The sequence below is a fragment of the Salminus brasiliensis genome, chromosome 1 (assembly GCF_030463535.1).
Source record: "Salminus brasiliensis chromosome 1, fSalBra1.hap2, whole genome shotgun sequence".
Taxonomy (NCBI): domain Eukaryota; kingdom Metazoa; phylum Chordata; class Actinopteri; order Characiformes; family Bryconidae; genus Salminus; species Salminus brasiliensis.
In genome coordinates, this window is record NC_132878.1 from 54,607,894 (window position 1) to 54,635,742 (window position 27,849).

At 40.2% G+C, this 27,849-nt stretch overlaps 1 protein-coding gene across 1 annotated transcript; it reads left to right on the forward strand.

The window, feature by feature from the left end:
• The first annotated feature begins 7,875 nt into the window (after positions 1–7,875).
• Positions 7,876–27,329, forward strand: b4galt6 (UDP-Gal:betaGlcNAc beta 1,4- galactosyltransferase, polypeptide 6). The gene is made up of 9 exons (XM_072682680.1): positions 7,876–8,645; positions 17,847–17,963; positions 18,085–18,198; positions 19,597–19,718; positions 20,500–20,616; positions 21,607–21,794; positions 22,073–22,195; positions 22,741–22,842; positions 23,224–27,329. Exons 1-9 carry the CDS (start codon positions 8,531–8,533, stop codon positions 23,369–23,371), a joined length of 1,146 nt encoding a protein of 381 aa, XP_072538781.1. The 5' UTR covers positions 7,876–8,530; the 3' UTR covers positions 23,372–27,329.
• Positions 27,330–27,849: the final 520 nt, after the last annotated feature.

A 27,849-nucleotide genomic window follows, 5' to 3' on the forward strand; every position in this document is an offset into this window, starting at 1 on the left:
ACTGTATCTGTATGTATTTTACTGTTGTGTTTTCAGGGCATTTGAGAATTGAGAATTTGCTTTTCACGTTTGGATCAGAACAGCATAGGAAAGACATCTAAGGCTCATTAAATGAACATGTTTAGACTCCAAATTATCAGCACAATCTTGTAATATGTATAAGAAGCACCAAGGACAGTGGTGAGCAACAACCTGTGAAAGCGCAAGAGAGAACAAACAGAACAACAACCTTCAGTCTCCAAACGAGCACACTAAAGCCTATTTGATGACTATGGCCATGTAAAACTAGGGCCATGTAATATCGGATGGTTGGTTGGTTGGTGTAGGGTAGTAGGTGACAACACTGTCCTCCCTGTAGGAGACTGGGGTTTGATTCCCTGACTGGGCATGCCCACCCTTGCTACACCAGACTCCTGACTCTACATTCTCCTAACATGATTTAAATGTATGTCTCTCTGGATAAGAGTCAGACAAATGCCATACATGTAAATGCAGTGTGCTGTGTTGACTGAACAGTGTGTGACACTGTCGTCATAGCTTCTTAGCACTGCATCACAGAAAGGAAAAAGGAACTGTCTCTGCATCAGCATATTTCCTGTAGATATTGGGTTTATAACATTTTGCCATGCTTAAATGCTCATAGCTCCGTCCAGCACTGCATTACTGAAAACCTGAATTCCCCTGAGAATTTACCTTGACATATGGAAGGCTTGGCTAAAGGCTTGCTCAGGTGCCTCATGGTAATTAAAATTCCTTCTTATTTATGCCTGAATAGTCTTTCTGCAATTTAATAACCACTGTATTCGGTGAAATGTGTTCTTATAAAGAGCTGCTGCAAAATGGAAATAATCATTAGTTAGCCTGCTGGTGGCTTTATACTTGCTTAAGTAAGTTGGCCATGTCTAACTTGACCATTTTTCTTTTCAGTGAGATGTGGGATCAGGGTAGGATTGCTCTATGCTTTTAATCACAGTAACTGAACCAGAATATTGCAATATATGGAGAACTGTTTATGGTTCTATGTATAAAACACGTTCCTCCCCAGACTCATTGCTCAGCTGGAGTTTTAGGACCTTTCAAATTAAACCTGAATTTAATGAGGAAAAGCTTATGATTCTGTCGCATGGAGCATGATGCATGAACACACAAAGTGGTATGCAATGCCTCCATCTAGTGGAACACTCTGCTTTCTTCTAGAATTAAAGAGCTGTACACCTGACAGACGTAAAGCAATGTGTCTTCTGTATTTTAAGAATCAAGTGTTTAATTTTGTTTGTAATATTGAGGAATATGCAGGTTTCCCTGCATGAGAGATTATTGGAAGTCGTGTTAATGAGAATAGACATTTGTCTCTGATGGGTGCTTCCGTGGGAGTTTTTTTAATTAGATTTAAAATTATACCAGATTCAGTGGTGACAAAGCTGAAAGTGTAAGGTGCAAGTGAGGATTGTGTGATGGATTCATAACCCTATTCCTGTCATCATGTTTCATGTTTGAAGAAAATACAAAAGGTCAAGGTCAAGGTCATTGTTGGGGACAAGCTTTGAGTATGGCTCGGCTTGACCCGCCATCCTTTAAGATCCACAGAAGACAAGCGTCCAGGCCTCTTTCTGTCCTGAACTCCTGTACTGGGTGTCAGAACAGCAGAGTCGGTCACGGTCTTCAAAAACAGACTGAAGACCCTACTCTTCCAAGAGTACTTGGGCGAAGTGTAACGTAGAGTACTGTGGTTGTCGTACTGACTTTTGTATTTTGTAGTATATAAGCTAAGCTGTCTTTTAGATCCTAGCCTCTACAAACTAGGTCAGAGTATTTTCTGAGTAAAGAATGTAGCACTTTTTTTCTGTCAGTGTTTTCCTGAAACAGTAACTACACGGTCCCAACCCAATTCTACACCCTTGCAAGAGGCCACATTTTAATATTGGATAAATGATAATAATAATGATAAAATACATAAATGTTCAAGAAATATTGTGCAGTCAGCACATGATAACATGGGAGGAGACTGTAAGTAACCCCGAGAACTGTGGGATGGAGTTTGGGTGGCTTTTGCTTTTTGGTAGAAGGTCAGACCCCCTCTAATAAGAGTAGCTATTTCCCAGGTGGGTTTGCAAAAACTTTGTTGTGAACATGTGAACAAACTTGAGGTAGAATTTATTGGACGTTAGATTGGGAGGAAAAGTAGCTTCAGGCATGTTGCACCTCACTAAATGACTTCACGTACATGCTGATGCCTGCTCCTACAGTGGGGAAAAAAAGTATTTTTGTGCAAGTTCTCCCACTTAAAAAAATAATTGACATCATAGGTAGACCTCAACTATGAGAGACAAAATGAGAAAAAAAAATTCTGAAAATCACATTGTCTGATTTTTAAAGAATTTATTTGCAAATAATGGTGGAAAATAAGTATTTGGTCAAAAACAAAAGTTCATCTCAATACTTTGTTATATATCCTTTGTTGGCAATGACAGAGGTCAAACGTTTTCTGTAAGTCTTCACAAGGTTGGCACACACCGTTGCTGGTATGTTGGCCCATTCCTCCATGCAGATCTCCTCTAGAGCAGTGATGTTTTGGGGCTGTCGGCGGGCAACACGGACTTTCAACTCCCTCCAAAGGTTTTCTATGGGGTTGAGATCTGGAGACTGGCTAGGCCACTTCAGGATCTTGAAATGCTTCTTACGAAGCCACTCCTTTGTTGCCCTGGCAGTGTGCTTGGGATCATTGTCATGCTGAAAGACCCAGCCATGTTTCATCTTCAATGCCCTTGCTGATGGAAGGAGGTTTGCACTCAAAATCTCACAATACATGGCCCCATTCATTCTTTCATGTACACGGACCAGTCGTCCTAGTCTCTTTGCAGAGAAACAGCCCTAAAGCATGATGTTGCCACCCCCATGCTTCACAGTTGGTATGGTGTTCTTTGGATGCAACTCAGCATTCACTCTCCTCCAAACACAACGACTTGTGTTTGTACCAAACAGTTCTACTTTGGTTTCATCTGACCATAAGACATTCTCCCAATACTCTTCCGGAATATCCAAATGCTCTCTAGCAAACTTCAGACGCGCCCGGATATGTACTGGCTTAAGCAGGGGAACACATCTGGCATTGCAAGATCCCAGCTTTCTGCAGGTCATTCACTAGGTGTGTCCCGTGTGGTTCTGGGATTTCTGCTCACCGTTCTTGTGATCATTTTGACCCCATAGGCTGAGATCTTGCGGGGAGCCCCTGATCGAGGGAGATTAGCAGTGGTCTTGTAGGTCTCCCATTTTCTGATTATTGCTCCCACAGTAGATTTCTTCACACCAAGCTGCTTGCCTATTGCAGATGCAGTCTTCCCAGCCTGGTGCAGGTCTACAATTTTGTTTCTGGTGTCCTTCGACAGCTCTTTGGTCTTCACTATAGTGGAGTTTGGAGTGTGACTGTTTGAGGTTGTGGGCAGGTGTCTTTTATACTGTTAACGAGTTCAAACAGGTGCCATTAATACAGGTAATGAGTGGAGGACAGAGAAGCCTCTTAAAGAAGTTGTTACAGGTCTGTGACAGCCAGAAATCTTGTTTGTTTGTTGGTGACCAAATACTTATTTTCCACCATTATTTGCAAATAAATTCTTAAAAAATCAGACAATGTGATTTTCAGATTTTTTTTCTCATTTTGTCTCTTATAGTTGAGGTCTACCTATGATGTCAATTACAGGCCTCTCTCATTTTTTAAGTGGGAGAACTTGCACAATTGGTGACTGACTAAATACTTTTTTTCCCCACTGTATATAAGTATGCCCATGAACAGCACTGTGTGCTGAAAAGGGACAGTCTGGGTGAAGGGTTTCGATCTGCAAATAAGGCAGTGGCAACTAGAAAGCAGTAAGTTGCAGCTGCCAGTTAGTGCCAGTCAGTACTGACTTCTACTAGTGTGCTTTTCACATGCATCAGGAATGCACAACACTGGCAAAGCTTGCTGACTTACTGGCAGCTCCTACTGACTGACTGTGAGCTAGCTGACTAGATAGCTTCCTACTAGAGTTCTACTTCCTGCTGCAAACCAAGTATCCTACAGGTGTGCCATAGGAGCCACTACCGTGATTTTATTATTATATTATATTGTTATATTTTATTATTATTATAGGAAATCTTTTGATGATGACGTTAATTGCAACAGCATAACTGTGGTCTTTAAATCGCCTTTACACTGGAGATAATCTTATATTCTTCTCTCTGACTGAAAGGGACTCTAGTGGCCCATTTCTGTTAAATAAAGATAGAATCGCGGTTTGCTTTTATAATCTGCTCTGTATGAAAAAGTAACAATTACACTAATGCTAGCTAGTTTGATTGTATTTATTAGCCTGGAACAAAGTGGCTAAAATAGAAGACAGGATTGGTATGAGCACTACAGGGATTCCTAAAGGCTATTTGACATACTTGTGTAACCTGAGTATTGTAGTGAGAGAACGCTGATGAACCAAAACATGATTCTGTTAATACAAGATACTGCATGACATATTAAACAACATATTAAATGTTTTAGGCCGGAATGCCCTTCTAAAAGATGTTGTCTGGATTACAGATGACATTTTTGATTTTATTTTTACTACAAATCTAAACGCTCTTCAAGTCATGTTTCAAGGTCAAAATGATCGATTTATCAGTAGATTGAAAATGAGAAAAATGCTTTGGCCTGCTCACTGTGCCTTTATTTTACATCCATTCATCCTTCTGTTTTAACAAGAAGCCCAGCTCCTGCTGAGAAAATACATTGCCATGACATGATGCTGCCACCCCCATACTTCACTACTTCACCTTACCCCAAATTCAGTTCACCCACCCTTTATTGTACTGGGGTTTAGGTGAATATCTTCTACATTTGTCTTCTACAAGGTATTAAACAGATTTCTTTTTGCCACAGAATATTTTCTCACATATACAACTAATATCACTCTAAATGAATTCATGTTTAGGGCCAGAATAAAAGCTATATGACATAACACTAAATACGTTAATGTTATACTTGTAATTCAAACAAATATGATGCCTTTTAAGAGAGCTAAATACATTTGCAAGGCACTGTATCATTTTGCATATATGGATCTTTTTACAACAGCTTCAAATATGGATCAGATCTATTACTATCTGTAAATTACAACAAGTATGGGTTGCATTAAGCCTTAAAACAAAAACATCCAGTGTGTTACGTTATATATATTGTGCTTCTCTATTGGACTGATATTATTATCTCTGTTTCATATTTGTAATAACTAGAATAGCAAAAAAGCCCACGTGTAGTTACGTAAAAGGCTGCATTTATTAAATGATTAAATGAAGCAAATATAAGCAAATCGTACCAGTATACAATTAAATTGAACTTGTCATTATATTATCTTTTGGAAACATTAAGCCTCGTTTACCAGTATCTAAGAATGGTCTTAAATTAGTTCTCGAGAAAAGTCTTTTTTAGGAGTGCAGAACTGTTCAGAACAGCTCTGCTCTTATGCTGGATCCCATTGTACTCGTGAACTGAACAAACCCCATATAAGAAAACATCGGTGAATGTCTGAATTTCTGAAAAACTATTAATGAATTGTTTGTGCCAATATCTAAGATCACACATTTGTTAATAATAGTCGCCATCACGTTTAAGCTCAAATAAAATATCAACAAATGTATAAGTACTTAACAGACAAATGGACAATGTGAGTCTGTGTTTTCAATGACAGGTAGCTCTGTTTAAAGTTGCCGTCTACTAAATCATTAATAGCAGTCACAGCTGCAGTGTGAAGGGGACAGACTGGGGTAAGTATTAAGTAACAGGCAGGCCGTTTTTTTTAGGATTCCTTCTATTGGGCCTCATTTATCAATGTCTTTCTAAGAGTTTTGTCTTGAGAAATTAGTTATCAAGCTCTGATCTGCTTGTAAACTGAACAACCCCTTAATAAGAAAAAAAAGTGAATGTCACTTAAGACACTTAAAAAAAATCACTTAAGACATTTCTTCTTAAGAACGGTTGGTAAATAAGACTTATTGGACCCAGAAGTGTGAGACCAACTTTCAACGTACAACGTACAACTGCTTATTCACTCTTTTACTCTGCAGCGGTAAACACACACAGCTAACTAGATGATATCACACAACGTGTGAGTGTGTGCCGTTTTGTTCTTACAAGACTGGATCAGATTATTTGTTTTCCCTCTGATGTCAAATACTGCATTTCTGCTGATATCTATCAATACTGATATGCCATCTCTAGAATAGCTATTGTCTAAGATACCATCTTGGTGAGCAAAACTCGCTGTCTAATAGAGTGCTATAACTAAACTGTGCAGACTAACTGTCTGGGTGCTGGATTCTTTGAAACAGTGAGAATGGAACTAGTCTACTCTGTAATCATAATGTGGCAAAGCTGGATACCAGTCGAGTCTTAAGGCCTACTAATAGTGGAACTGCCAATAAACATACAGAGCACAGAAAGCCTCAGACATATTTCCCTTTTTAATCAAGATATTCAAAATCTGTATTATTTACATTTCTCCTTGCTGAATCATTGCATTATTACATGCAGCAAACAAATGGCAATTAGCCATAAAAATGCAACAAAATGCCCTGTCTACAAAGTGTGCAGCTTGATTAGGGAGCAATAGCTTATATACTGATGTCATATGTTTGCCTGCTCTAAAATTATTCATCTATAATGATCAATTTAATCATTTAATAATTATCAGTTATTGTTTCTGTGTATGAATAGAAGTTTTTTATTTACTGTCTCGTTTTGTGGGTCTGTTTAATGGGCAAAACACCTCCACTGTCATTAATTCAGTACAATTTTATGAATTGTATCCACTTATAAATGGTAGCGAACCATTATTTGTAATAATGCACTACAAGTTTGTTTTGGCTATAGGAACAAAGCACACTCCCTGCACATACATGATCATATTCCAGTGTAACTTCACAATATATTTATTATTTATAGAACACATTTATTACAGGTAACTGCTCAGTAACAGGTAGATATAATGACAAGTGTCAATAATCAGTAACAGCAAATGGAAATAATGTTTGAATACAAAGCAATTCATTCAAAATGAATTAAAAGGTTATATAAAATAGATGGATTGTCAGTCTCCTTAAACATGTTTCTCTCTCTCTCTCTCTTTGCCTGTAGTTTGTAGCTTTCTTTACTCTGTAAGTACTTACATACTGTTTATCTTAGTACGCTATATAATAATAATGTATGGTACTGTGGTAGTTCTTACAGGGTAGTAGAGGTAGTGGTAGTAGTAGTAGTAGAAGAAGTAGGTGCTGTAACAACCAACATAAACAACCATTTAAAAATATATATAAAATATTTTCTTAACAACTTTAAACTCAGTAGAGTAGTAAGGGATATTGGTATAATATTTTAATACTCATTAAAATATTGCAGGGTAAATTATATTATATTATTCATCTTTTTATCCGCTTCCTCCTGGATAGGATCACGGTGGGTCTTGAGCCAACTTGGAATCAATGGACCCAATACAGGAATACCCTCTAGACCGCATTAATTTATGGAAGCAGTCAATTAATATAATAAAATACAATATAATATAATATAATATAATACAATATAATATAATATAATATAATATAATATAATATAATATAATATAATACAATACGATATAATATAATATAATATAATATAATATAATATAATATAATACAATACGATATAATATAATATAATATAATATAATATAATATAATACATAAAACGTCCGATCACGTGATTTAAACGAGTCATTTAACTTTTATTTTGGAGAATGTTTTATTTTACCACTGACCCAGGACACATTTTTTTCCTGACCGCCATCTTGGCCATTTTGCTCAGTGTGGCTACGCCTACCGGAAGCCGGTTAGTGGTGTCTGCAGCGCCAGCGGGACCGAAACTAAGGGAGCATCTTGTTTTTCCTCCGAGCGACAGTCCTTGTCACTTTAGCTCATGGTGGGGTCCTGGATGTGACCCGCAATAAGTCTCATCGGCGACCGAGGTGTCGCGCGTGTGTTTGGGGGGCAGCTCAGTGAGACTGAGTGGGAGGAGGACTAACATCATCATCATCATCATCTTCATCATCATCATCATCATCATCATTTGAATTCCTTCTTCTTATACAGTCCATATCAAACATGGTACATGATCAGCTGCGGCTATGAATGGATATTAGTCATTCATCTTCCGCTGGTACTAAAAGACAGCGATGCGCTGTGCGCGGGTTGGGCGGCTCGCCGCTGCTTGGTAGGGCGCCGGACCTGCTTTTGTTAGGCTGGAAATTTCTTGACTTCAGCAGTACGGTTCTTTTGAGCCGAGCTTGCTCAACGGTAGCCGTATCGCCGCATCCCACTTCCCTGCTGGCCCACCCAGGCCACAACGATGCGGACTTTAGCGGGGCCCTGATTCTTCGGAATATCGTTTTTATCTTCGGTCAAAGGAGGAGGCTTTGTGTTTTATGGACCTGACGGTTAGCTGGTAGCAGCAGCTGCTCAGCGCAAAGACATGTTCAATACGAGGCGGCTGTTGCGGTTGTCGAACCGCTCCTTCTTGGCCTTCATTTTCTTCTTCTCCATGTCCACGACCTGTCTGTACTTCATCTATGTGGCCCCTGGAATAGGTGAGTGCTCGACCGCTCCTCTGCCGTGTGCTTGACTGGGCTCGTTAACCTGCTTTCTGTTTGTACACAGTTGCCATTGAAATCTGGCCAAGTTGCACAGCGGCCAAATACCAATTAGCCAGCGTTAGCTAGATAGATAGTCACAGCCCGGTTACGCTTGCGCTAGCAGGCTAGACACGGCTAACGATGGCGGATGGGACTTCATTCATTCTGCCTGAGGGTTATTTGCCCACGTTAGCCACATGGTCCTGGACTGACTTGGTGTGCGCTCGGTCCACAGGCATGGGGTGCACTGGAGTGGTCACACGTTTGATTACAGCCTCATTGAAGCCGCTCCGTTGAGCTCTCAGCTAGCGCTAGCTAACCGGCTACATGGTAATCAGCTTTGCCAGCCTTTAATCAGCTCGCCAGCGCCCTTTAAATGATGCACAGCTAGCCAAGACGAGCCACTTGGAAACGTTAGCCCTGTACTAAGCTGCTTAACCCGTCTAGATGGAGGGATAGCACACTGACGATCCTCTGAAGCGCAGTGTTTTGAAATTAGCCCTGGAGCTCTAGCTAGCTACTTATCACTCGATCATCGGGTTTCCAGAGTCTTCTGAAAGATCTTGCTAGCTAGCATGATATGCTTGGGACTCCTTATTATCATGGCATCTCAGGAATAAACAGTAGCTAGCTAAATAACAGTAAATGGGAACTATGAGCCTCCACCAGTTTTCCAGAGGTGGGCGATCTGTTGAGCTGCAGCTCTGCCCAGTCGAGCTCAGGGTTTTCCCTGCCTCAGCTAGATAGACTTGAATTCAGTGCTGCCGATGCACAGATTACATTAAACCATGAATTAAACCACAGTTATCCTCAACTGAGATCAGGAAGAGCTGCTAATCGCTCCACCCTGTCATGTTGCAGCCCTTCTCATGGCTGTGACCCCCTGCAGAATAATGGCAGGTTGTGATTTTGATGCCAGTGCACACATTTCACCAATATCTCAACATAGAAGTGGGAGGAGGTCATTGTATTTATTTGGTCAAAGTCCAGTTGGCAAAACAATGCTGAAGTGCAATTAACACACGCGCACGATTACATTTACATGCATGAATTACAGTGATGCTCGTGTACAGGTGGTATTCGGTGTCGGCCCGAAGGTCCTTAGGTTTAGCTTACGCAGAAGTAATTAGGGTTTTAGGTATGACTAGGGCTGGGAAGTACTGATTACAATGTAATATCATGGTATTTTCCAATTCATATATATCATGTTATCAGTCAGTGTTCAAGTTAATGACCTCATGATTCCTGTGGTCATTCGGAAGTAGTGACGTGTGGTTGCTCGCATCCATTGTACTGTGGGTAGGACAGCTCACCCACTTCCCCAATCACTCAATGCAGTGCTTGTCTTTTCGCTGACATAACAGAATTGGCCGTTATTGTTCTCCTCCAAGTGCATTCAGCTCTTCAAGGATGTCAGCAACAATTCGAACAGAGGTGGTTGAAACTGCAGAAAATGGACAAACGGCCATATGACAGCTGCACCTCCATTTTTGTACTATTATTTGTTTTTACATGCACTTATCTGTAGGAAAGGTGGCTTGCTCAAAGGCAGTTCAAACGCAGGAATTGCAGGAGAAATTTTACTAATTTTTATGTTCTGCTGTGAACTAGTTCCAGACTGCAGACATCTAAACTGCTGTCTGAAAACACACCTCACCCCGCTGCTGGCTGTAAATAAAGTCAGTTATGATTGGATGTGAATGAGGCTAAAAATAGCATGGTTTCGATTTAATTGGCCTTTGACCTTTTTTATTATTATTATTTACTTAATTTACTTACTTACTTATTTACTTACTATTATTATTTATGAAGTGGTGCAAACTCATGCTGAATCATTACCTGTTACATCAGTAGCCTTTTTAAGTTACATTAACTTCAAACATAAGTGAGATTCACCTGCAACACAAATCTGCCAAAATCAAAATCAAATATGCTTGCCTTTATTATTATTTATTTTAGCAAATATTGGTCGATTCCAGTTGCACCCCCTAGATTCCATTTTTTACAGTTTCAAAACGACAAACAAAAAGGACCTTAAGCAAACTTTTGGGCACCCTAGGCAAATATTACAGTTTGTAAACACTTTTTGTGACCATCCAAGAGTCCTTCAGTAGTTTATTATGGCCAATTCCTCCTGGCAAAGGAAGACGTGCCGTGCTCTTTGGAGGTCTATATTAACTTCATTAGTCCACAGGACCAATCAGTCTTGTTTAGATACTCCTTTAAAAACTTCATTTTTATTTGATTTTTATTTATTTATTTTGCAGCTGCTTGTGGGAGCCAAGACCACCTCTTGTATAAAGATGTGTGATTTAAATAGACAGTACAGTGTTTGTCTTGAATTAGTCATCTTTTTTTTTTTTCTTTCTTTCTTAATGCACAGTTGCAGAAACTGATCAAGGGTGGTGCAGGGTGACACGTTAACCTTTCCAGGCAGACTTGGTAATGCATCGTCATACAGAGCTTCTGTAATGTTTCTGCATCGTTGCTCAAGATGAATTGCTTAAAATGTACTTCACTTTTTGGAATGTGCTATTAATTCCCGTACAGAACTGCACTGTGGAGCACGGTGGTGGTGGTGTTTGGTAGATCTGCTGATACTCACTATACTTGTGGGTGGTATCCGTTTAGTGGTGTTCGTCTTTACTCTGCTTCCCCCACGAGGCTCATTCGTTTTTATAGATTCTACAAATGTGAGTTTGAGTCAGATACAGTTAAAAAAAGCTGCTATTTGCACTGGCATTGAAAGGGTTCTGTAGCCTTGAGTGAGGGCCATATTGTGTTCTAGTGATTGAATGAGGAACTGCAGAGATCCAGTGACCTCGCATTACACTGCAGCAACCCGCAACATATGGGTCAAGTGATCTGACCAGCTCTCAGGATCGGCTATAAATTGTCTGCTGATTGCATATTTGGGCTGTATATCAGCCAATAACGATACATAGCCAGTCAAGCCTATCATCTCTAGTCATTGTGATCTGAAGCACAGTTGCAGTTAGGTTGTCCAAAACAACGATCTTAAGCACAAGACATTTACATTTACATTTTAGGCATTTAGCAGACGCTCTTATCCAGAACGACTTATAAAAGTGTTTTGCTATTTACCCAAGAAAACCTCAGCTAGTCTGAATAGACTAATAATTTAAAGAAACCTCTAAGCTTAGATTCTACTAAACACAAGTCCGTAAGGAGACCACTCTGCTATTCGCCCAAGTACTCTCTGAAGAGGTGGGTCTTCAGGCTGCGTTTGAAGACAGCGAGCAACTCTGCTGTTCGGACACCCAGGGGAAATTCGTTCCACCACTTTGGTGCAGGACAGAAAAAAGTCTGGACGCTTGTCTTCCTTGGATTTTGAGGGATGGCGGGTCGAGACGAGCCGTACTTGAAGCTGGAAGAGCTCTTGTTGCGGATCGGCTTTTGACCATAGGCATCAGGTATGGAGGGGCTGGTCTGTTCTTGGCTTTGTAGGCCAGGGTCGAGGTTTTGAATCTGATGCTGGAAGCAGCTACATGAAGCCAGTGAAGAGAGCGCAGCAGTGGAGTGACATGGCTGAATTTAGGAACGTTGAATACGCCCCGGGCCGCTGCATTCTGGATAAGTTGATGGTGCGCAGAGGGAGACCACCCAGGATAGAGTTGCAGTAGTTAAGTCTGGAAATGACGAGCGACTGAACAAGCACCTGGGCGGCCTGTCCAAGGCTTCGAGCTTCTGTAGAAGGAGTGACCAGTGAGTTCTCAAAGGAAATGGCCAGATCGTTTTTAGGTCCACCTCTGAATGACTCAGACTCTGAATGATTCAGATCTTGGACTGGCCTAGTTAAAGTCCTGATTGAAACCTCATTGAGATGCTGTGGCAGGACCTTAAATGCTGTTGTCATTTGCATTTGCATACTCTCATTGAGTTGATGTTTCTGGCCTAAGGGGCAGTTACTTTTTTTCCACACATGGCCAGTTGGTGCTGGTGCTCCCCCCAATTAATGACCGAAGTGATTCTTTACAAAGTGCCTCTTGTGTCTGGAGTTGGTTTTGTTTTAATATCGCATTTATTGTGAAGATGTGATGTATACTGCACTAATCAGCCATAATATTCATACCACTGTTACGGAAACAGGTAAAATGGACAAGGAGAAGGATCTTGGACACTTTGACGAGGACCAAATTGTGATAGCTAGACGACTGGGTCAGAACATCTGGGGGGTTCTGGTTTGCAGTGGTCAGTACCTACCAAAGTTCCCAATTTCCTAGAATGGCTAGTGGACAGCGTTGATGTAAACCGGTGACAGGGTCATGGGTGACTAAGGCTCATTGATACAATCCATGGAGGGCCCACCTCACAATTTACAGGTCATGGCGAGTTCATCCCTTGAATGGCCAGATCTGTTGTGGCGGCAAAAGAAGGGGCTACCTAATATTAGGCAGATTATGGCTAATCTGTATAAGTAAAAAGCATTAGAAATGTGTTGTGTTAGATATATAGATAAAACTGTTTTGCTGAAAGCCTCACCATACAGGAAATAAGATGGCATGCATAAGTCATTGGGCTTATCAGATTTGTCAAAAGTAACCAACTCTTTTTGATGGTCCTGTATGATAGTACAATGTTCAAAATTTCCTGAAAAGTCATAGTTGAAGAAACTGACACAATATACTGGCTTAAACATGGTGGTTTATTTATGCACACTTTTTTGGTTTGGAGTAGAAGCTGTCAAAAAAGAAAAAAAATCATGTCTGAATGTGAAATTTCTGTTGGAATTTTTGAAGCTGCTTCCGCAGCTGCTCCAGCATCATTCAGCCTAGTTAGTCACACAGGCCGACAGCAAAAGGAACAGCCAATTTCTGACAAATAAAATGGAAACTGCAACCCATTGTTACTGTAGTTCAGTATTGAAATGTAGAGGAATTGTCAGCACTTCAGCAGCTTAACCGCTGTGAGTGAGATGATGTCTCTTTGTCTGAATGCTTACAAACCATTAACAGTGGTTAAAAAGCTCTGTTTCAGATAAGTGACTTTTACAGCACTCTATAGTAGCAATATGAAGTTTTTTTTATTGACTTGTGATCAGTTTAATCATACTAGTGCTAAATGATATGACTGAACACGGCACTTACTGTATAAAATCTTGCACACACGCGCTCACTGCTTAAGGATCACAGGGCTGAGTTAGCATCTGTCTGATTTCAGATAAACCCACCGCTGTTGGCTAACTTGCCATTACAAGATTAGAGGAGAGGTGGTTAGTCACCGGCTCTGAGAGACAGTGAAGAGAGCTGTGTTCAGCTATTCTGACTCTTTATTTATTTTATTTTTTCCTTTTTTTCCTCCCAATTTGGTGCCGCCAGTTAACCTGCCCGCTACATGCGAAGCCAGGAACTGGCTCTTTACAACCTCCTGGCCAGCCAGCATGCTCATAGACAATCTAACACACATCTGTGCTGGCCAACATAGCTTTAAGAGTGAAAAGGGCAGAGTGCCTCACTCTGTCTCTCTCACTCTGTCTCTCTCACTCTGTCTCTCTCACTCTGTCTCTCTCACTCTGTCTCTCTCACTCTGTCTCTCTCTCTCTGTCTCTCTCTGTCTGTCTCTGTGTCTCTCTGTCTCTGTGTGTCTCTGTCTCTCTCTCTCTCTGTGTCTGTGTATGTCTGTCTCTGTCTCTTGGGTGTCTCTCTCTCTCTCTCTCTCTCTCTCTCTCTCTCTCTCTCTCTCTCTCTCTCTCTCTCTCTCTGTGTGTCTCTGTCTCTCTCTGTGTCTGTGTATGTCTGTCTCTGTCTCTTGGGTGTCTCTCTCTCTCTCTCTGTGTGTGTCTCTGTCTCTCTCTGTGTCTCTGTGTATGTCTGTATCTGTCTCTTGGGTGTCTCTCTCTCTCTCTCGCTCTGATTTTGAATAATGAAATAGTTACTGTGAAAATATCTGAATTGTACAGCTGGGCATAAACCAAATACTAGACTAGGCTTCTTTTTGTTGATTTTGAGCAGACACCCCCCCCCCATGCTACAGCCTGTAGTGTGTAAACACTAGCTTACTTGATGTGATTCCACACACACACCCTACGGATGTCCAGCATTACTGTAGTTTCACTTGTAAATAGAGCAGCGATGGACAGGAAAGAAAAAAAAAGAACCCATTTGTGAGCCTGCTTTTAATGGAAAAAGAGCAAGTGGAAATATTGATGGAGGCTGCCGTTTACAGATGCTGCACTGGAGTGTGGATTCCCCACAATCTTCTCCTAGTTGCTCTTCACTTTCTGTACAAAATCATTTGCAAAAAAGTGCAGAAGAAGCAGTGAATGCGCCAAATTTCTCTAGCTGTGGTTAGTGTGTAATGCACTCATGTATTTCTGAGACTTTTTTTATTTTTATGTCCCAATCCAGAAGTTCTTTTGCTGATTTGAATCAGTCACTTACCAATTCAATATCAGCCGATATAAAAGCGATATGATCTTTGTTTCTATAATGTGAAATTCAGGACTGATTGATTTAGTTTAGTAGGGACTTTTCTTTAAATGACTGTTTTATACTGTGTTTAATATTTTAATCTACAAATTTACTAATTTGAAATGATTGAGATGGGTGTGCTCTGATTGAGTTTCTATAGCTTGTGTGTGTATTAGCATTAGCATGGTTTTGAATACGCTCTTCAGTGCTGGTTTAAAAACTAAAGGAAAGCATGCAGTTCTCTTGCTGGTGGAACGTTTCAGTGATCAGTTTTATAAAGGTAAAATACCTCCACCCTGCAGACTCTCAACCCTTTTATTTAAATTTTAGTAGAGTAATTTTTTACTTTCTGCCGACCGGGCTATAATGTCCATTAATGCTGTCTTGAGGACACCAGATGGCGCTCTGGACACAAAGAATTGGACCTGGATTAGAGTTAAAATAGCCAATACCTGATCCTTAATAATATGCCTGAATGGGCCCTGTTCCATGTTGACTCTGGATTGGGGGCTAATCCAGACATTTTTAATGGATCGGGTATTGCCTTTTTGATCCACTATCGATCTTTAGGTTTGCTTTAGCTGGGTGCCATCTGGTGTCTTCTAGGCACTGTTATTAGCCATGGTCCGTAGCTGCTGCAGACGAAGCTTTAATTGAACTGATAAGTGCAGTGGTGTTACCAGTTAGCAGCCAAAACAAAAGCGAAAGTTAGCTTCTTAGGCGAACTCTACATTCCACCTTAAATGGTGCCACATTTCCATCCATTTCAGCAGCAGAGTGTAACTGCTGCATTATTTAAGGTGGAACAGAAAGTTCGCTAAAGAGGAAAACTTGCTGTAAAGAGTGTTTCGGGTGGTCTATTTTCTGCCGTTTTTCTCTGCGCTGCCAGAAACCATCCAGTTTGTTGTAGTTATGCAACAATTCCCGTCTGCTTAGAACCCAGACTGTAGTGGAAATGCTCTGTGCTACTAGCAAGAGAACCACAATCCTTTTATTTGGTTCTAAGCCAGCCCTAAACGGAGCATTCAGAACCGAGGAGGGGGCTAATGCTAATGCACACAATCTAAGTGATCTGACTGCAGAGTTGTAAAGGAGCTAGGGGGCTGAATGGTTAATTGGGTCAGTCAGACTGGACTGTAAGCTATTAAACACTGTAGAGTTATAAAGTTGCTCCGAAACAAAGTAAATCAGATTAGAATCGAGTCTGGTTACAGAAACTGCTACTACAAATAGTGATTTTACCTCTGATTAGATCTTACCTGAATTGTGGGGCTGTATAATTTACACAGGCCTATAGTCAGCATTAAAAGCATCGGATCCGGGGGGTAAAAACAAACCTTGATCGCGACGATCATTCTTAATGGAGATTCGACATTGGAAAAAAAAATCGAATCTAGGACTACTCTAGGCGCAAATGTCTGTCACGGTATAATTGCAGTTTGACAGTTTGGGTATATAGTGTATAGTGTCAGTATAGTGAATTGGCCTTATTGGCCCTAAATAGAAACATACTAGAAAACAGATCATTGTAGCCTATCATTGTAGATTTAAGAGTGGCTTGTCTTACTACAGATTATATAGATCAAGTACTTTTATTCTGCAAAACAGGAGACCGAAAGTAGAAATAAGGTAAACTGAAGTTACTGCATTCTCTTTAAAACCTCTTTTGAAAGTTGTGCAAAAACTGAACATTAAATAAAAAGGGGGGGAAAGGTGCAGCTTTTACTGCAGAAAAAGCCCTTTTCAGTGTCGTCGTAGCTGACTTTTTTGGTGGTTTATGTTTGGCAACTTGGGTGTGGAGAGTGAGAGAGAGAGATGTGAAACTTGTTAATGTGTCTATCTGTGCGCACCCCCTTATTGTCTCCCCATAAGTTTTATACTGTAATTGCTACATGATTTCTCAGTTGACTATCTATACATTTGGACCAACTGTACTGAACTGATTGATTCAACAAGTGCTTCTCTGTTTCAGCTCGCACAAAACCCTCAAAGTGCTGCATCGTAAAACCCAAATTGAGCAGTGCATATTTTTTTTTCTTTTTTTTTTTTTTTTCTTAATAATTGCATTTATTATTGCAATAATTCCTTACTTTGCTAGTATAAATTTTTAGTGATCTGTAGCTTTAGATTTAAAAAGGTCAGACTCCTCATCTGGACTTTTTGACCATTAAATGGCTTTGTAATTTAATTCCATTTGTTTGATGAATTATTTATTTATTTGTTTATTTATTTATTTTTTAGCTGTGTAGTCGACACTCAGCACAGTTCAGCTATGGTTGTATGCAGTCATTACCACAGATAAAGTATCAGCTTCACTTCTCTAAGCAGCCCCAGTGTAGCTTCTTGCTAACTGCTTCTTTAAATATATGCTGAGAGCTTATCTTCTGAATGAGACTCTGGAATGTGAAGAGAAGCTAGGGCCATTAAAAGCTATTGGCTTGATATTTCATAGTTGGCAGCTTATTTTTAGGGTTTGGGGAAGTAGACCTGCCTTGCCATGTGTGTTTCCATACACTAAGAAGCTCTTCTTCTTCTTCTTTTTTTTTTTTTTTTTTTTTTTTTTTTTTTTTTTTAGTTAGTTTAGTTTTTTTTTTAGTTTGCTGTTGGTTGCTTGCTAGCAGAAAGATAGTTTCACTATTTTGTCACTACTCGTCAGTGAGTTAAGGTTTAACTTCCCTCTCTTTTTCTGTTTTTACCCCTTCTCCCTTTTCCCTTCTCATTTCAGCAAACACATACTTCTTCATGGTGCAGGCTCAGGGTATAATGTTGCGGGACAATGTGCGAACATTTGGTCAGATGATCAGATTGTACACCAATAAAAACAGCACACTGAATGGCACAGGTGAGTGAAGGCATCTGCACACATCTGCAGATTATTTCCACTAAACATGAAAAACTACTAAAGCATATGGAAGGACAAGCCTGGAAAGCCACTGACGTTATCTCTCTGTATGCTTGCACAGATTATCCAGATGGGAATAACTCCAGTGAATATCTTGTTCAGCCGACGACATACCTCCCAGAGAATTTCACCTACGCCCAGAATCTGCCCTGCCCTGAGCGCTTACCTTCTATGAGTGAGTTTTGTCAGTTTGAAGGGATTGTTTGTGAGGCATTAGTCTCTCGGTTTTGTTCGGGAGATGTGAACTCGTGGTGAAATAAACGTTAGCTGGCTAGCAGAAGTGTTGCAGTACACACGTGCAGTTCTGGCTACTGCACATCAAGGCTGGGGTTTCCCCCACTAGCGCCACAATATTGCTGGCCCTCCTCCGCTCACAGCATAGCCAGCAAGCTAATAGGCTCTTTTTGTTTTGGTCATAAAAAAACCCAAAAAAACATTACTGGAACTCCTATTCATATTCATATCAGTGACCGGCCTCCTAATTGATAATTGAATTAAGCGGATGTGTTTTTACACACACTATTCAGCTGTACAACACACCTTCCTCGTCTGATTCTCTGTGATTTTACACATTGAAATAAGAAAAGAAAAGGTTGGAATGTCACTGAAATTGTTTATTTTCAGTGATTTCACTTCCAAACCAGGCAGCATGAAAATTAGTCACTCTCTCTATGTGCAGCAGCGAGAAAAGGGAGAAAAGGAGGAAGGATCTTGTTTGTGCAGTTAACTAATTCACGCTAATTTAATGCGTAATTAGCAGTGGAATCTGTACAATGTCCAAATGTACTTTCGTGAAATAATCACTGCAGAGGAAAAAGTGCAGGTATTTTGGAAAATCTGTGAGGCCAGCCAAACTGCAGAACAGTATTACACAAATGTCTTCTCTCACAATTCAATTCTATACACCCTAACATCAAAGGGTTAGGTACTCCATGGTGTCTTGCTATCCTCCACCCTTTATGGCCAAAGAAGCTGAAATTCAGCCCAGTTCTGAAGTTTAGTCCGGGGGCAACCAGATCAGACTTACAATTTGGCTAAAATTACATAGTTTATGTCTGGCTAAATGAGGTGGCTGTCAAGAGGAGAACTGTGTTTGTTAATGACAGACTTCCATAAAAAGATCTTTCACATTCTGCTGCAGTATAACTTGTCTCGCACACACTGTAATATGGGCTGTAGTGATATTTATCTCCATGGTGGAGTATTCATTTGCAGGCGACAGGTTAAAGATACCGTAAGATTCTTAGATGCCAGAACAATCATTGGGAGATCTGTGTTGGCCTAGATGTGACGTGAACTCACGTAACTAGGAATACTTGCTACACCAGTTATTGCTAAATGAAGTATCTGTGTAAAGGATTTTAGTAATTGTAGCCTAATGAAGCTGTGATTTATAAAACATGATCTTTGGAACGTGTAAGATTTGCAGTTCTGTCTTTGTACAATTTTCTGGTAATAAGTCATGTTACTTGGGGTGAAAAAAAACAGTAGATCATTAGATTCACACTCATTAGCTCACAAACTCCTCTTTGCTTTGGTGAATAACATGCACTGGTGTGTTCTGTCTCTGCAGAGGGTCCAATGGAAATAAACATGACTGAGGTTCCTATGGAGGACGTTGAAGTACGCCTTAGGCAGCTAGGTGTACAGTCTGGGGGCCACTGGAGTCCTGAAGACTGCAAACCACGCTGGAAGGTCTGTCTGTGTGTGTCTGTGTGTGTCTGTGTGTGTCTGTGTGTGTCTGTGTGTGTCTGTGTGTGTCTGTGTGTGTCAAGTTAGGGTCTGAACTACCAAGAAAACTAGAAGGGTACTTGTAGGACTGCAAGAAGGGCAATCAGCGGTGCACTGTTCTACTGTGCAGTGACACCTGCACAAATTCCAACTTCATACAAGTCATCACAAGATCATCAGATGTTTGAAGAAGAGATGTTTATCTCCAAACAAATGTTTGGAGATAAATCTGTGCAAATCCTTTTTTTAATATTTTTAAATTGTAAAAGATTCAAATAAAACCAAATCAAACAACTGCACTGCATTCAATTGGTCTGTGCTGACAGTGTTCCTGTCACATGCCAAAATATGCTTTTTTGAGGACATCATGTATGGTGGTGTAATGAGACGGTTTGTCATGGAATTGTTTTGTTTGTTGTAGTTTTGTATCATGGGTCTTAGCTTGTGGCTAGGCTTGTGTTAACTTGGGACTTGCATATGAGCTTGGACTCCTCATAATGCTTCTGAGTATAACTATTTTCAGCCAGTACTAATTTTTGCTGCATCTGCAAAATGTATCGAACTGAGATATATCAACTTAATGTCTGTCCCCTGGTTGAATTGCTATGTAGTAGTAGTGAAATTTGATTAAACCTGTTGCAAACACTGAACAATCTCCTTGATCTTGCTGAATGGAGCTGATTTTTATTTGTGACCACCTCAAGATTTCATGGTATTAATTGTGTTCTTTCTCCCTCTCTTTCAGGTGGCTATTCTGATCCCCTTTAGAAATCGACGTGAACATCTCCCCATCCTGTTTCAGCACCTCACTCCAATGCTGCAACGCCAGCGCTTGCAGTTTGCATTTTATGTAATCGAGCAGGTACTCTTTTACACATGCACACTGTTACCGCATTCAGAAGGAAATAACCAGTATGTAATGGTTTAGTGGCCTCTGCTGGTCTGTTTGGGTACTGTCTCTGAAGCAACTGTTTAAAAACTCCATGTTTTTAACATTGTTATGGGGGATTTATGGACCACAAATTATACATAACCATTTTTTTTTTCATTTTGCTCTTTGTACAAAAACCTTGTCCCTGTGTGTGTGTGTGTGTGTGTGTGTGTGTGTATATATATATATATATATATATATATATATATATATATATATATATATATATATATATATAATTTTTTTTTATTTTTTAAATATATATATATATATATATATATATATATATATATATATATATATATATATATATATATATATATATATAGGAAGGGAATGTTTTTAGAAGTTAAGGTTGTTTCTGTGTGTGTGTGTGCCACATGAACAGTGTGTATGTAAATGAATGAATAAATAGTTGATAGTTTAGTTTATGACCCAAACAGGTTTGCTTAATGTTATTCAACAGCAGTAGAGAAAAAAAGCATCTTCAGCATACACTATATGGACTAAAGTATTGGGACACCTACAGCTTTTATGACCTCCTATTCTAAATCCATAGGCATTATAATGGAGTTGGCTGGGTTTGTAATCTCCATTCTAGCTCATCCCAAAGGTATTGGATGGGCTTGAGGTTGTGGCTCTGTGTGGGCCAGATGGAGAAACATGATTATTACAGAACCATGCTGGAATTCAGTGAGATCTTAAGAATTCCACCCATTCTATCACTAGTGTGTTTACAAGCAGACTGCATAACCAGGTGCTTGGTTTTATGCACCTGTGGCAATGGGACTGAATGAGACACCTAAGTGCAATGATTAAGAGTTGTGTCCCAGTACTTTTGTCCTTTGTCCATATAGTTTGTAATTCTGAACAAGAAAATTGGTCGGGTAATTATTATTTTATTTATTTATTTATTTTTAGGCAGGTACACAGCCATTCAATCGTGCCATGCTGTTTAACGTGGGCTTCAAGGAGGCGATGAAAGACCTGGACTGGGACTGTGTTGTGTTCCATGATGTTGATCATATCCCTGAAAATGACAGAAATTATTATGGTTGTGGGCAGATGCCTCGCCACTTTGCCACGAAGCTTGACAAATATATGTACATGTGAGTAACATGGCTGAGCTGTTCACATGTCTGTCTGCAGTACCGTATGCCTTTGTGTTTCTTAAAATGATTTAATTGCTCAATGAGCTCCATGGTTTAGCCTGGAAAGACCGAGAATTTATTTATTTATTTATTTATTTATTTTTCAAAAATTAATTAATTAATTCATTCATTCATTCATTCATTCATTTTTTTAAAAACCTGTGGTCACTGTGGTTTAATGCTGGCTGAATCATTGACAGAGAGGCATGATAAAGTGTGTGTTTGTCTGTTTTCAGTTTGCCCTACAACGAATTCTTCGGAGGAGTGAGTGGGCTCACAGTGGAGCAATTCCACAAGATCAACGGCTTTCCCAATGCGTTCTGGGGGTGGGGAGGAGAGGACGATGACCTCTGGAACAGGTGTGTATGATTTTAAAAACCACAGGGGCTCCGGGAGTGATGCTTTCAAAAATTTAATAATAAAATTGTCTTTGCAATGACATGATCATCTCAATTGATTTAGAGTTGACTCTATAGAGAGATATACTATAATAAATGACTGTTCTAAATTAAACTGACTGGGGGGGGTTGTTCCTGCCTTGTAGCCAATGGTTGTGGATCGGCTATGAGCCCACCATAACCCTGATCAGAAATGGGTAGAATCTTCTATAGTATATGACAGAATCTATGTACTGTTGATTGTATTATTTTATAGTAAATTGCAGATGTCTAGATTGTATTTTTTTTTGTATTGGATTTTTCCATGTTAATGGTAACTGTGAGCATCAGTCAGGCCATATATGCAGAATTGGGCTGTTGGTGCTCTCCGTTAATACTGGCTATGCATGTTGTATACAGTGCACTTGTTAGTCCTTACCCTCTGAGGTGAGTAGCTGTTGTGCAGTCTGGGGTAATATGGACAGTGGGTGATATTTAAATCTGGAGCTTTCCTCTGTGCTCTCCAGGGTGCACTTTGCCGGCTTTAATGTGACCAGGCCAGAGGGAGAGCTTGGCAAATACAAATCAATCCCACATCACCACCGTGGAGAAGTGCAATTCCTTGGAAGGTCAGTGTCTCTGTTTTCTGTGTTCTCGGTTTTCTCACTTGTATTTTCTACACTGCACTTTCTCTCTTTCATACATGATGGTAATATAAACTTGCATGCAGGATTTTCTGAGATGCAAAAAAGGTTGTGCTTGTGGGATGACGGGATCTGTTTGCTTTAGACTTAATTTGCTTTACCTTAAACTGAAACTGTGTACCTTCCTGTGTTTGAGTGTAACCTCCAGTGCACCGACCCTCTGTTGACTTATTTGCAGTAGTGAGTGCAGTCCTCTTTACATAGTTTGTCGTCCTTTATGTACAGAATGTACTGACTCTCTCTCTCTCTCTCTCTCTCTCTCTCTCTCTCTCTCTCTCTCTCTCTCTCTCTCTCTCTCTCTCTCAGGTACAAGTTGCTAAGGTATTCTAAAGAGAGGCAGCATCTGGACGGCCTCAACAATCTCCAGTATTCCCCAGAAATCTCTCTAAGTAGTCTGTATAAAAACATCACTGTTAACCTGAGCCCTGAGCTGGCCCCCATAGCAGAGTACTGACCAAGCCCTCTTCCGCTCACCTAACCTGTCCCTCGATACCCCGAATATGGTCCAGCACCCATGGAGTTGGGAGGGGTGTGTGACTGCAAACATTGACGTACTGCTGCCAAGTAACCTTAAAACCAAGAGACCAGAGGTTAAAGGCCTGAATACTCGAACAGTTGATTGTGTGTGTGTGCGCGTGTGCGTGTGTCCAATTGCATGTTTCTATGTTCATACTGGCTTTAGCAACTCGAATCACGTCACGCTACCAAAAACGGAGGGGTGAAAGACAATTACAAGGGAGATAGAGAGAGAGGGAGAAAGGCAGGGAGTGCCATAGTCAACAAAACAGATGTTTACTGCGAAGCCTTAACTGATTTTCATAGGCTGTTATCACTCTGTGTCTGTTCATCTGTGCTGACAAATGTATAAAGCTCAGTTTTACAATTCGGCAGCAATCCAGACGCCAATAGACATGAGGTGTGTTTTTTTTTTTTTTTTTTTTTTTTTTTTTTTTTTTTTTTTTTACATTATAATAACACGTTTTAAAACGTAGTGTTTTTGTTCTCAAGGAGGATTTGTGTATGTACTGTATATTTCGAAACAAGTTGTTTTGTATTTATTTGGCTCTTTTATCGAGATGTGTTTGGGAGCACTCGAGTGGTTTGTTTCATGTGAGCATCGTTGTTTCTGCGTTCCTTTTGGCTGTGCAGAGGACTGCTGTGAGCGCTTGCATGATCCAGACTCGGTCTGTAAATACCTGCCTCTTTAATGATGCTGTCGCTTGGTCCTGCATCAATGCCCATCATTCCAGTGCGCGCACACACACTCTCTTACTTTGGCAGCTAAGTGTCTTACCTTCCTTTTTTTTTGTTTTTTTTTGTTTTTTTGTTTTTTTGTTTTTTTAGGAGAAGTAGACCATGTTCCTCCTCAGTTGTCAACCTAAAGACTCCATTGGTGGGATACATGGATCTGCTGAATAATATAAACACATACATGCTTTAAAAAAAGCAAAGCACCAATATCAGCTGCATGCCTTACTGCTTTTTTTGCCAGATATTTTATTTTTATTTTTATTTTTTTAGTTCTAAAAAAAAATTCTTGCTTCTGTGTCATTTATCATTTTTCTTCCCTGTCTCTCAGGTGAAGTGCACTGTACAGATAAAAAAGAGAGAGAGAAGAGAAAGAGAGAAGGCAAGGGGAGTAAAGGACTGAGGTGGGGTAGTATTATTATTTTTGTTTTTGATTTTTGGAAGAAAGACCTGCTGGACATTGGGGTTCACAGCTGCTAAAAAGCCAAATTGCCCTTCGCCGGGTCTGGCATCTGTGTGTGAATGTGTGTGTATCTCTCTCTCGTGTGAATGTGTGTGTGTGTGTGTGTGTGTGAGAATGTGTGTGTGTGTGTGTGTGTGTGTGTGTGTGTGTGAATGTGTGTGTGTGGTGCTCTAGCTGTGTGTAATGAAGTACCTTGTGATGTTGCACTCTAGTCTGAGCGTGTGTTGGGCCTGAATGAGAGAGTGATGTTGCTATATTACTCTTGAACGGCATCAGAACTGCGTGGAGATGACTATTTTAGGTTTTGAGCACTCGCAGCTGACGGCCATCATACTGTTGGCTGTGCTTTCTTTTGTACATTTTGTTTTGCCTTTGTATATACTCTTTACGTCGGAGACGTTGTCGGTGCACCGTAAGTTGCTTTATTTTTTTACGTTTTTTTTTTTTTTTTTTTTTTTTTTCTCCACTCGTGGTCATTTTGTTAATTTATCATATCTGTCCTAAACAGAACTACTATGTGGTGTTCTTTTCCACTCCCTGTTAGCCTGCGTGCATGTGTGTATGTGTGGAGACTCGCAGAAATGTTCATCAGCTTCCATAGAGGTCAGAGCATATCAGCTTAAGTGTCCCTGTATCTGGAGCACGCTCTTTACTCTACCCCAGTCATTAAGTGCTAGATAAGAGCTTGGGTAGGCTGGTTCCTTTTGTATGCGCGTGCCCGACTTGTTCAGGGGTTCTGGAGTGTACTGGCTTCCTGGAGGCTCATTGTGGTTGGTGATGCTTTCCTTGCTCTAGCACATTCACTTCAAGCTTGTTCATTACCTGAGGATCATCTTTAATCAGACGTTGGAAGAGGGGGGGGAACCTAAAGGATACAGTTAGTAGGCCATTCATTAGCTCAGCATATGTAGGATAGTAGTATTGGGTTTTGAAGCGGGGACTTCTCGTTCCTGGATTGAGAAGCTCTAATGTAGTGCAGTCAAACATGCTGTGATGATTTAAAAAATATTTTAAATAAATAAATAAATCCCCTCCCAACAGCTATATGCTTACTGTGCACCAGGGTGAATCTAAAAGCTGGAGCATGGGCTTGGAGTGATTGCTTGTTTGAAGTATTCCATAATGCTGAGTCTCTTGTTGTTTACAGAGTATTTGTTTTTCTTCTTCTTCTTCTTATACCTGCAGACTAAAGTTTGTGTTTGATTGAGCCCAGTTATTAGGGTTTAGGGGCTCCAGAAATGGGGCTCAAAAGTGAAGGATAATGCTAAACTGAAGATTACTGGTGCCAAAGTCCTCCTTCTCTCGTGTTTAGTGTGGGATAACTCATCCCTTCTCTTTTGCATTGCACCTGGTCCTTCAGTCTGTTGCATCCTTAAAGCTTTCTGTGGTTAAACATGGTTGCGAGCTTGCGGCGTGCGAGAGGAGACGGACAAAAAGCGAGGCAAGCGTTTACTGTGGCTCAGTATCATCTTTTGAGTGTTTCTGATTAAGGAACAGAGATGAACATCAAACTGTGATTCATGTTGTAAGAGAGAGGATTATTTTTAAATAAAACTGTAGGGCCGTGTCTTAAGTGTCCCCACATTAGAATTTGTCGACATTTGCCGTTTCTCTACCGGAGTAACAGTAACAGTATTTTGGGGCAATACTGTCAGTTCTTACATCCACCTTGCAATAGGTTGTGCCCGTTACGTCGCCACCTCGGCACAAATGGTCATTGTCTGTTTATCGTTGACTGTGGGAGCTCATCTAATATACCACACAAAACCCCTATCTGAAAGCTACCCACACCAAACTGTGCTCGATGAAGTACACACCTCTTAACAAAAGGTGTTTGCTATGTGCAAATTGCTAAGTCTTGTATTAGAAAGATCTGTATTGTCATGTTATTCTGATTATGCGTATTACATATTACCTTTTCACGGTTTAGGGGGTGTTTAGCCTTCGGTCATCCCTAGTTTTTCAATTTGGCTTTCGCCCACAGTGTTTTAGCATAAATGTATTATTGGGAGGAGTTATCGATCCTTTGACCTGTTTTTACTGCGTTGTAGCTATTTAAGGACATTCGTGTTCAGTACTCTGCTCTGTCTGCAGGTTTAAATCCATTTAATCTTAACTGCCCCCCACCCAACAAACAAAGAAAGAAAGAAACTGCACCCCATCCTGTTGTCCACCTGTGTATTAAAAATGGAGCGTTTTAAAGAAGTGTTCACATTACAGACTTGTAACATAGTGTTACAGTGTTTTTTTTTTTGTTTTTTTTTTTGCAGTATTCATCTTTGTGCCTTGAGTTTTTCTTTTCTTTTGCACATTTTGCATTCTTGGTTGAGAGATGCAGTGAGGTGGTTGTGGATGATGTTTCAAGCAACAGAAATAATGTACAGGGGAAAAGTTATTTTTCAGAAGTTTTAATTTGAATCTGGAGCTGTGTATGTGTAGACCATCTGAAGCGTCTCATTGATGAACTGGAGCAGAACATCGAGAGGATCCTTTCCTTCCGTGTTGTTGCTTCATTTCCAAGGGTCCACTTTTGCTGTAATGCCAGTTTTAAAAGCGGCATGTCTGGAGATGGTGACTGCTAGAAATGTACAATCCTGGTTACAGATCTTTCTGTTTTGCCAGTCTATTCACTGCGTTGCTGGTTTGTTCACTGCATTACGCTCTGTAATGATCATTAAAAGAGTTTATAGTTGAAAACCTTTTTCTGTGAGCTGCGTCTTCCTTGCCTGAGTGTGTGTCTTAAAGCTGAAGAAGGTGATTTATGTCTGAAATGCATACTCTTTACATCCCGATCAGTAAATCAAGTGCACTTGGATAGACTTGGATGCCTCAGGCCTGTCAAAATGCCACAAACCAACTGCTGGAACAGGCTGCAGCCGAGGTAGGGCAGGGTAGCCTAACAGGCATGGGTGTTAAAACATTTGTTATTGTGATATTCAATATGCTTTTCTGAGTATATCCTTTTATTCACAGCTACAGGTACATTTTTGTCTGCTTGACAATATATTGAAATAAGTATTGTGTATCGTGGAAATGTCTTTTAAATTTAATCACTATTATATCACATATATTTTTTTCATATCGCCTAGTAGATTAGTGTTGGTCTGTTCATCCTGTTATGTCAGCCTGTGCGCAATAGTGTGTTTTGAGGAGCCAGATTGGGAAGAAGTGCTAAAGGTTACAGTCTATTTAGTTATTTATTTATTTAGGCTGGATTTTTA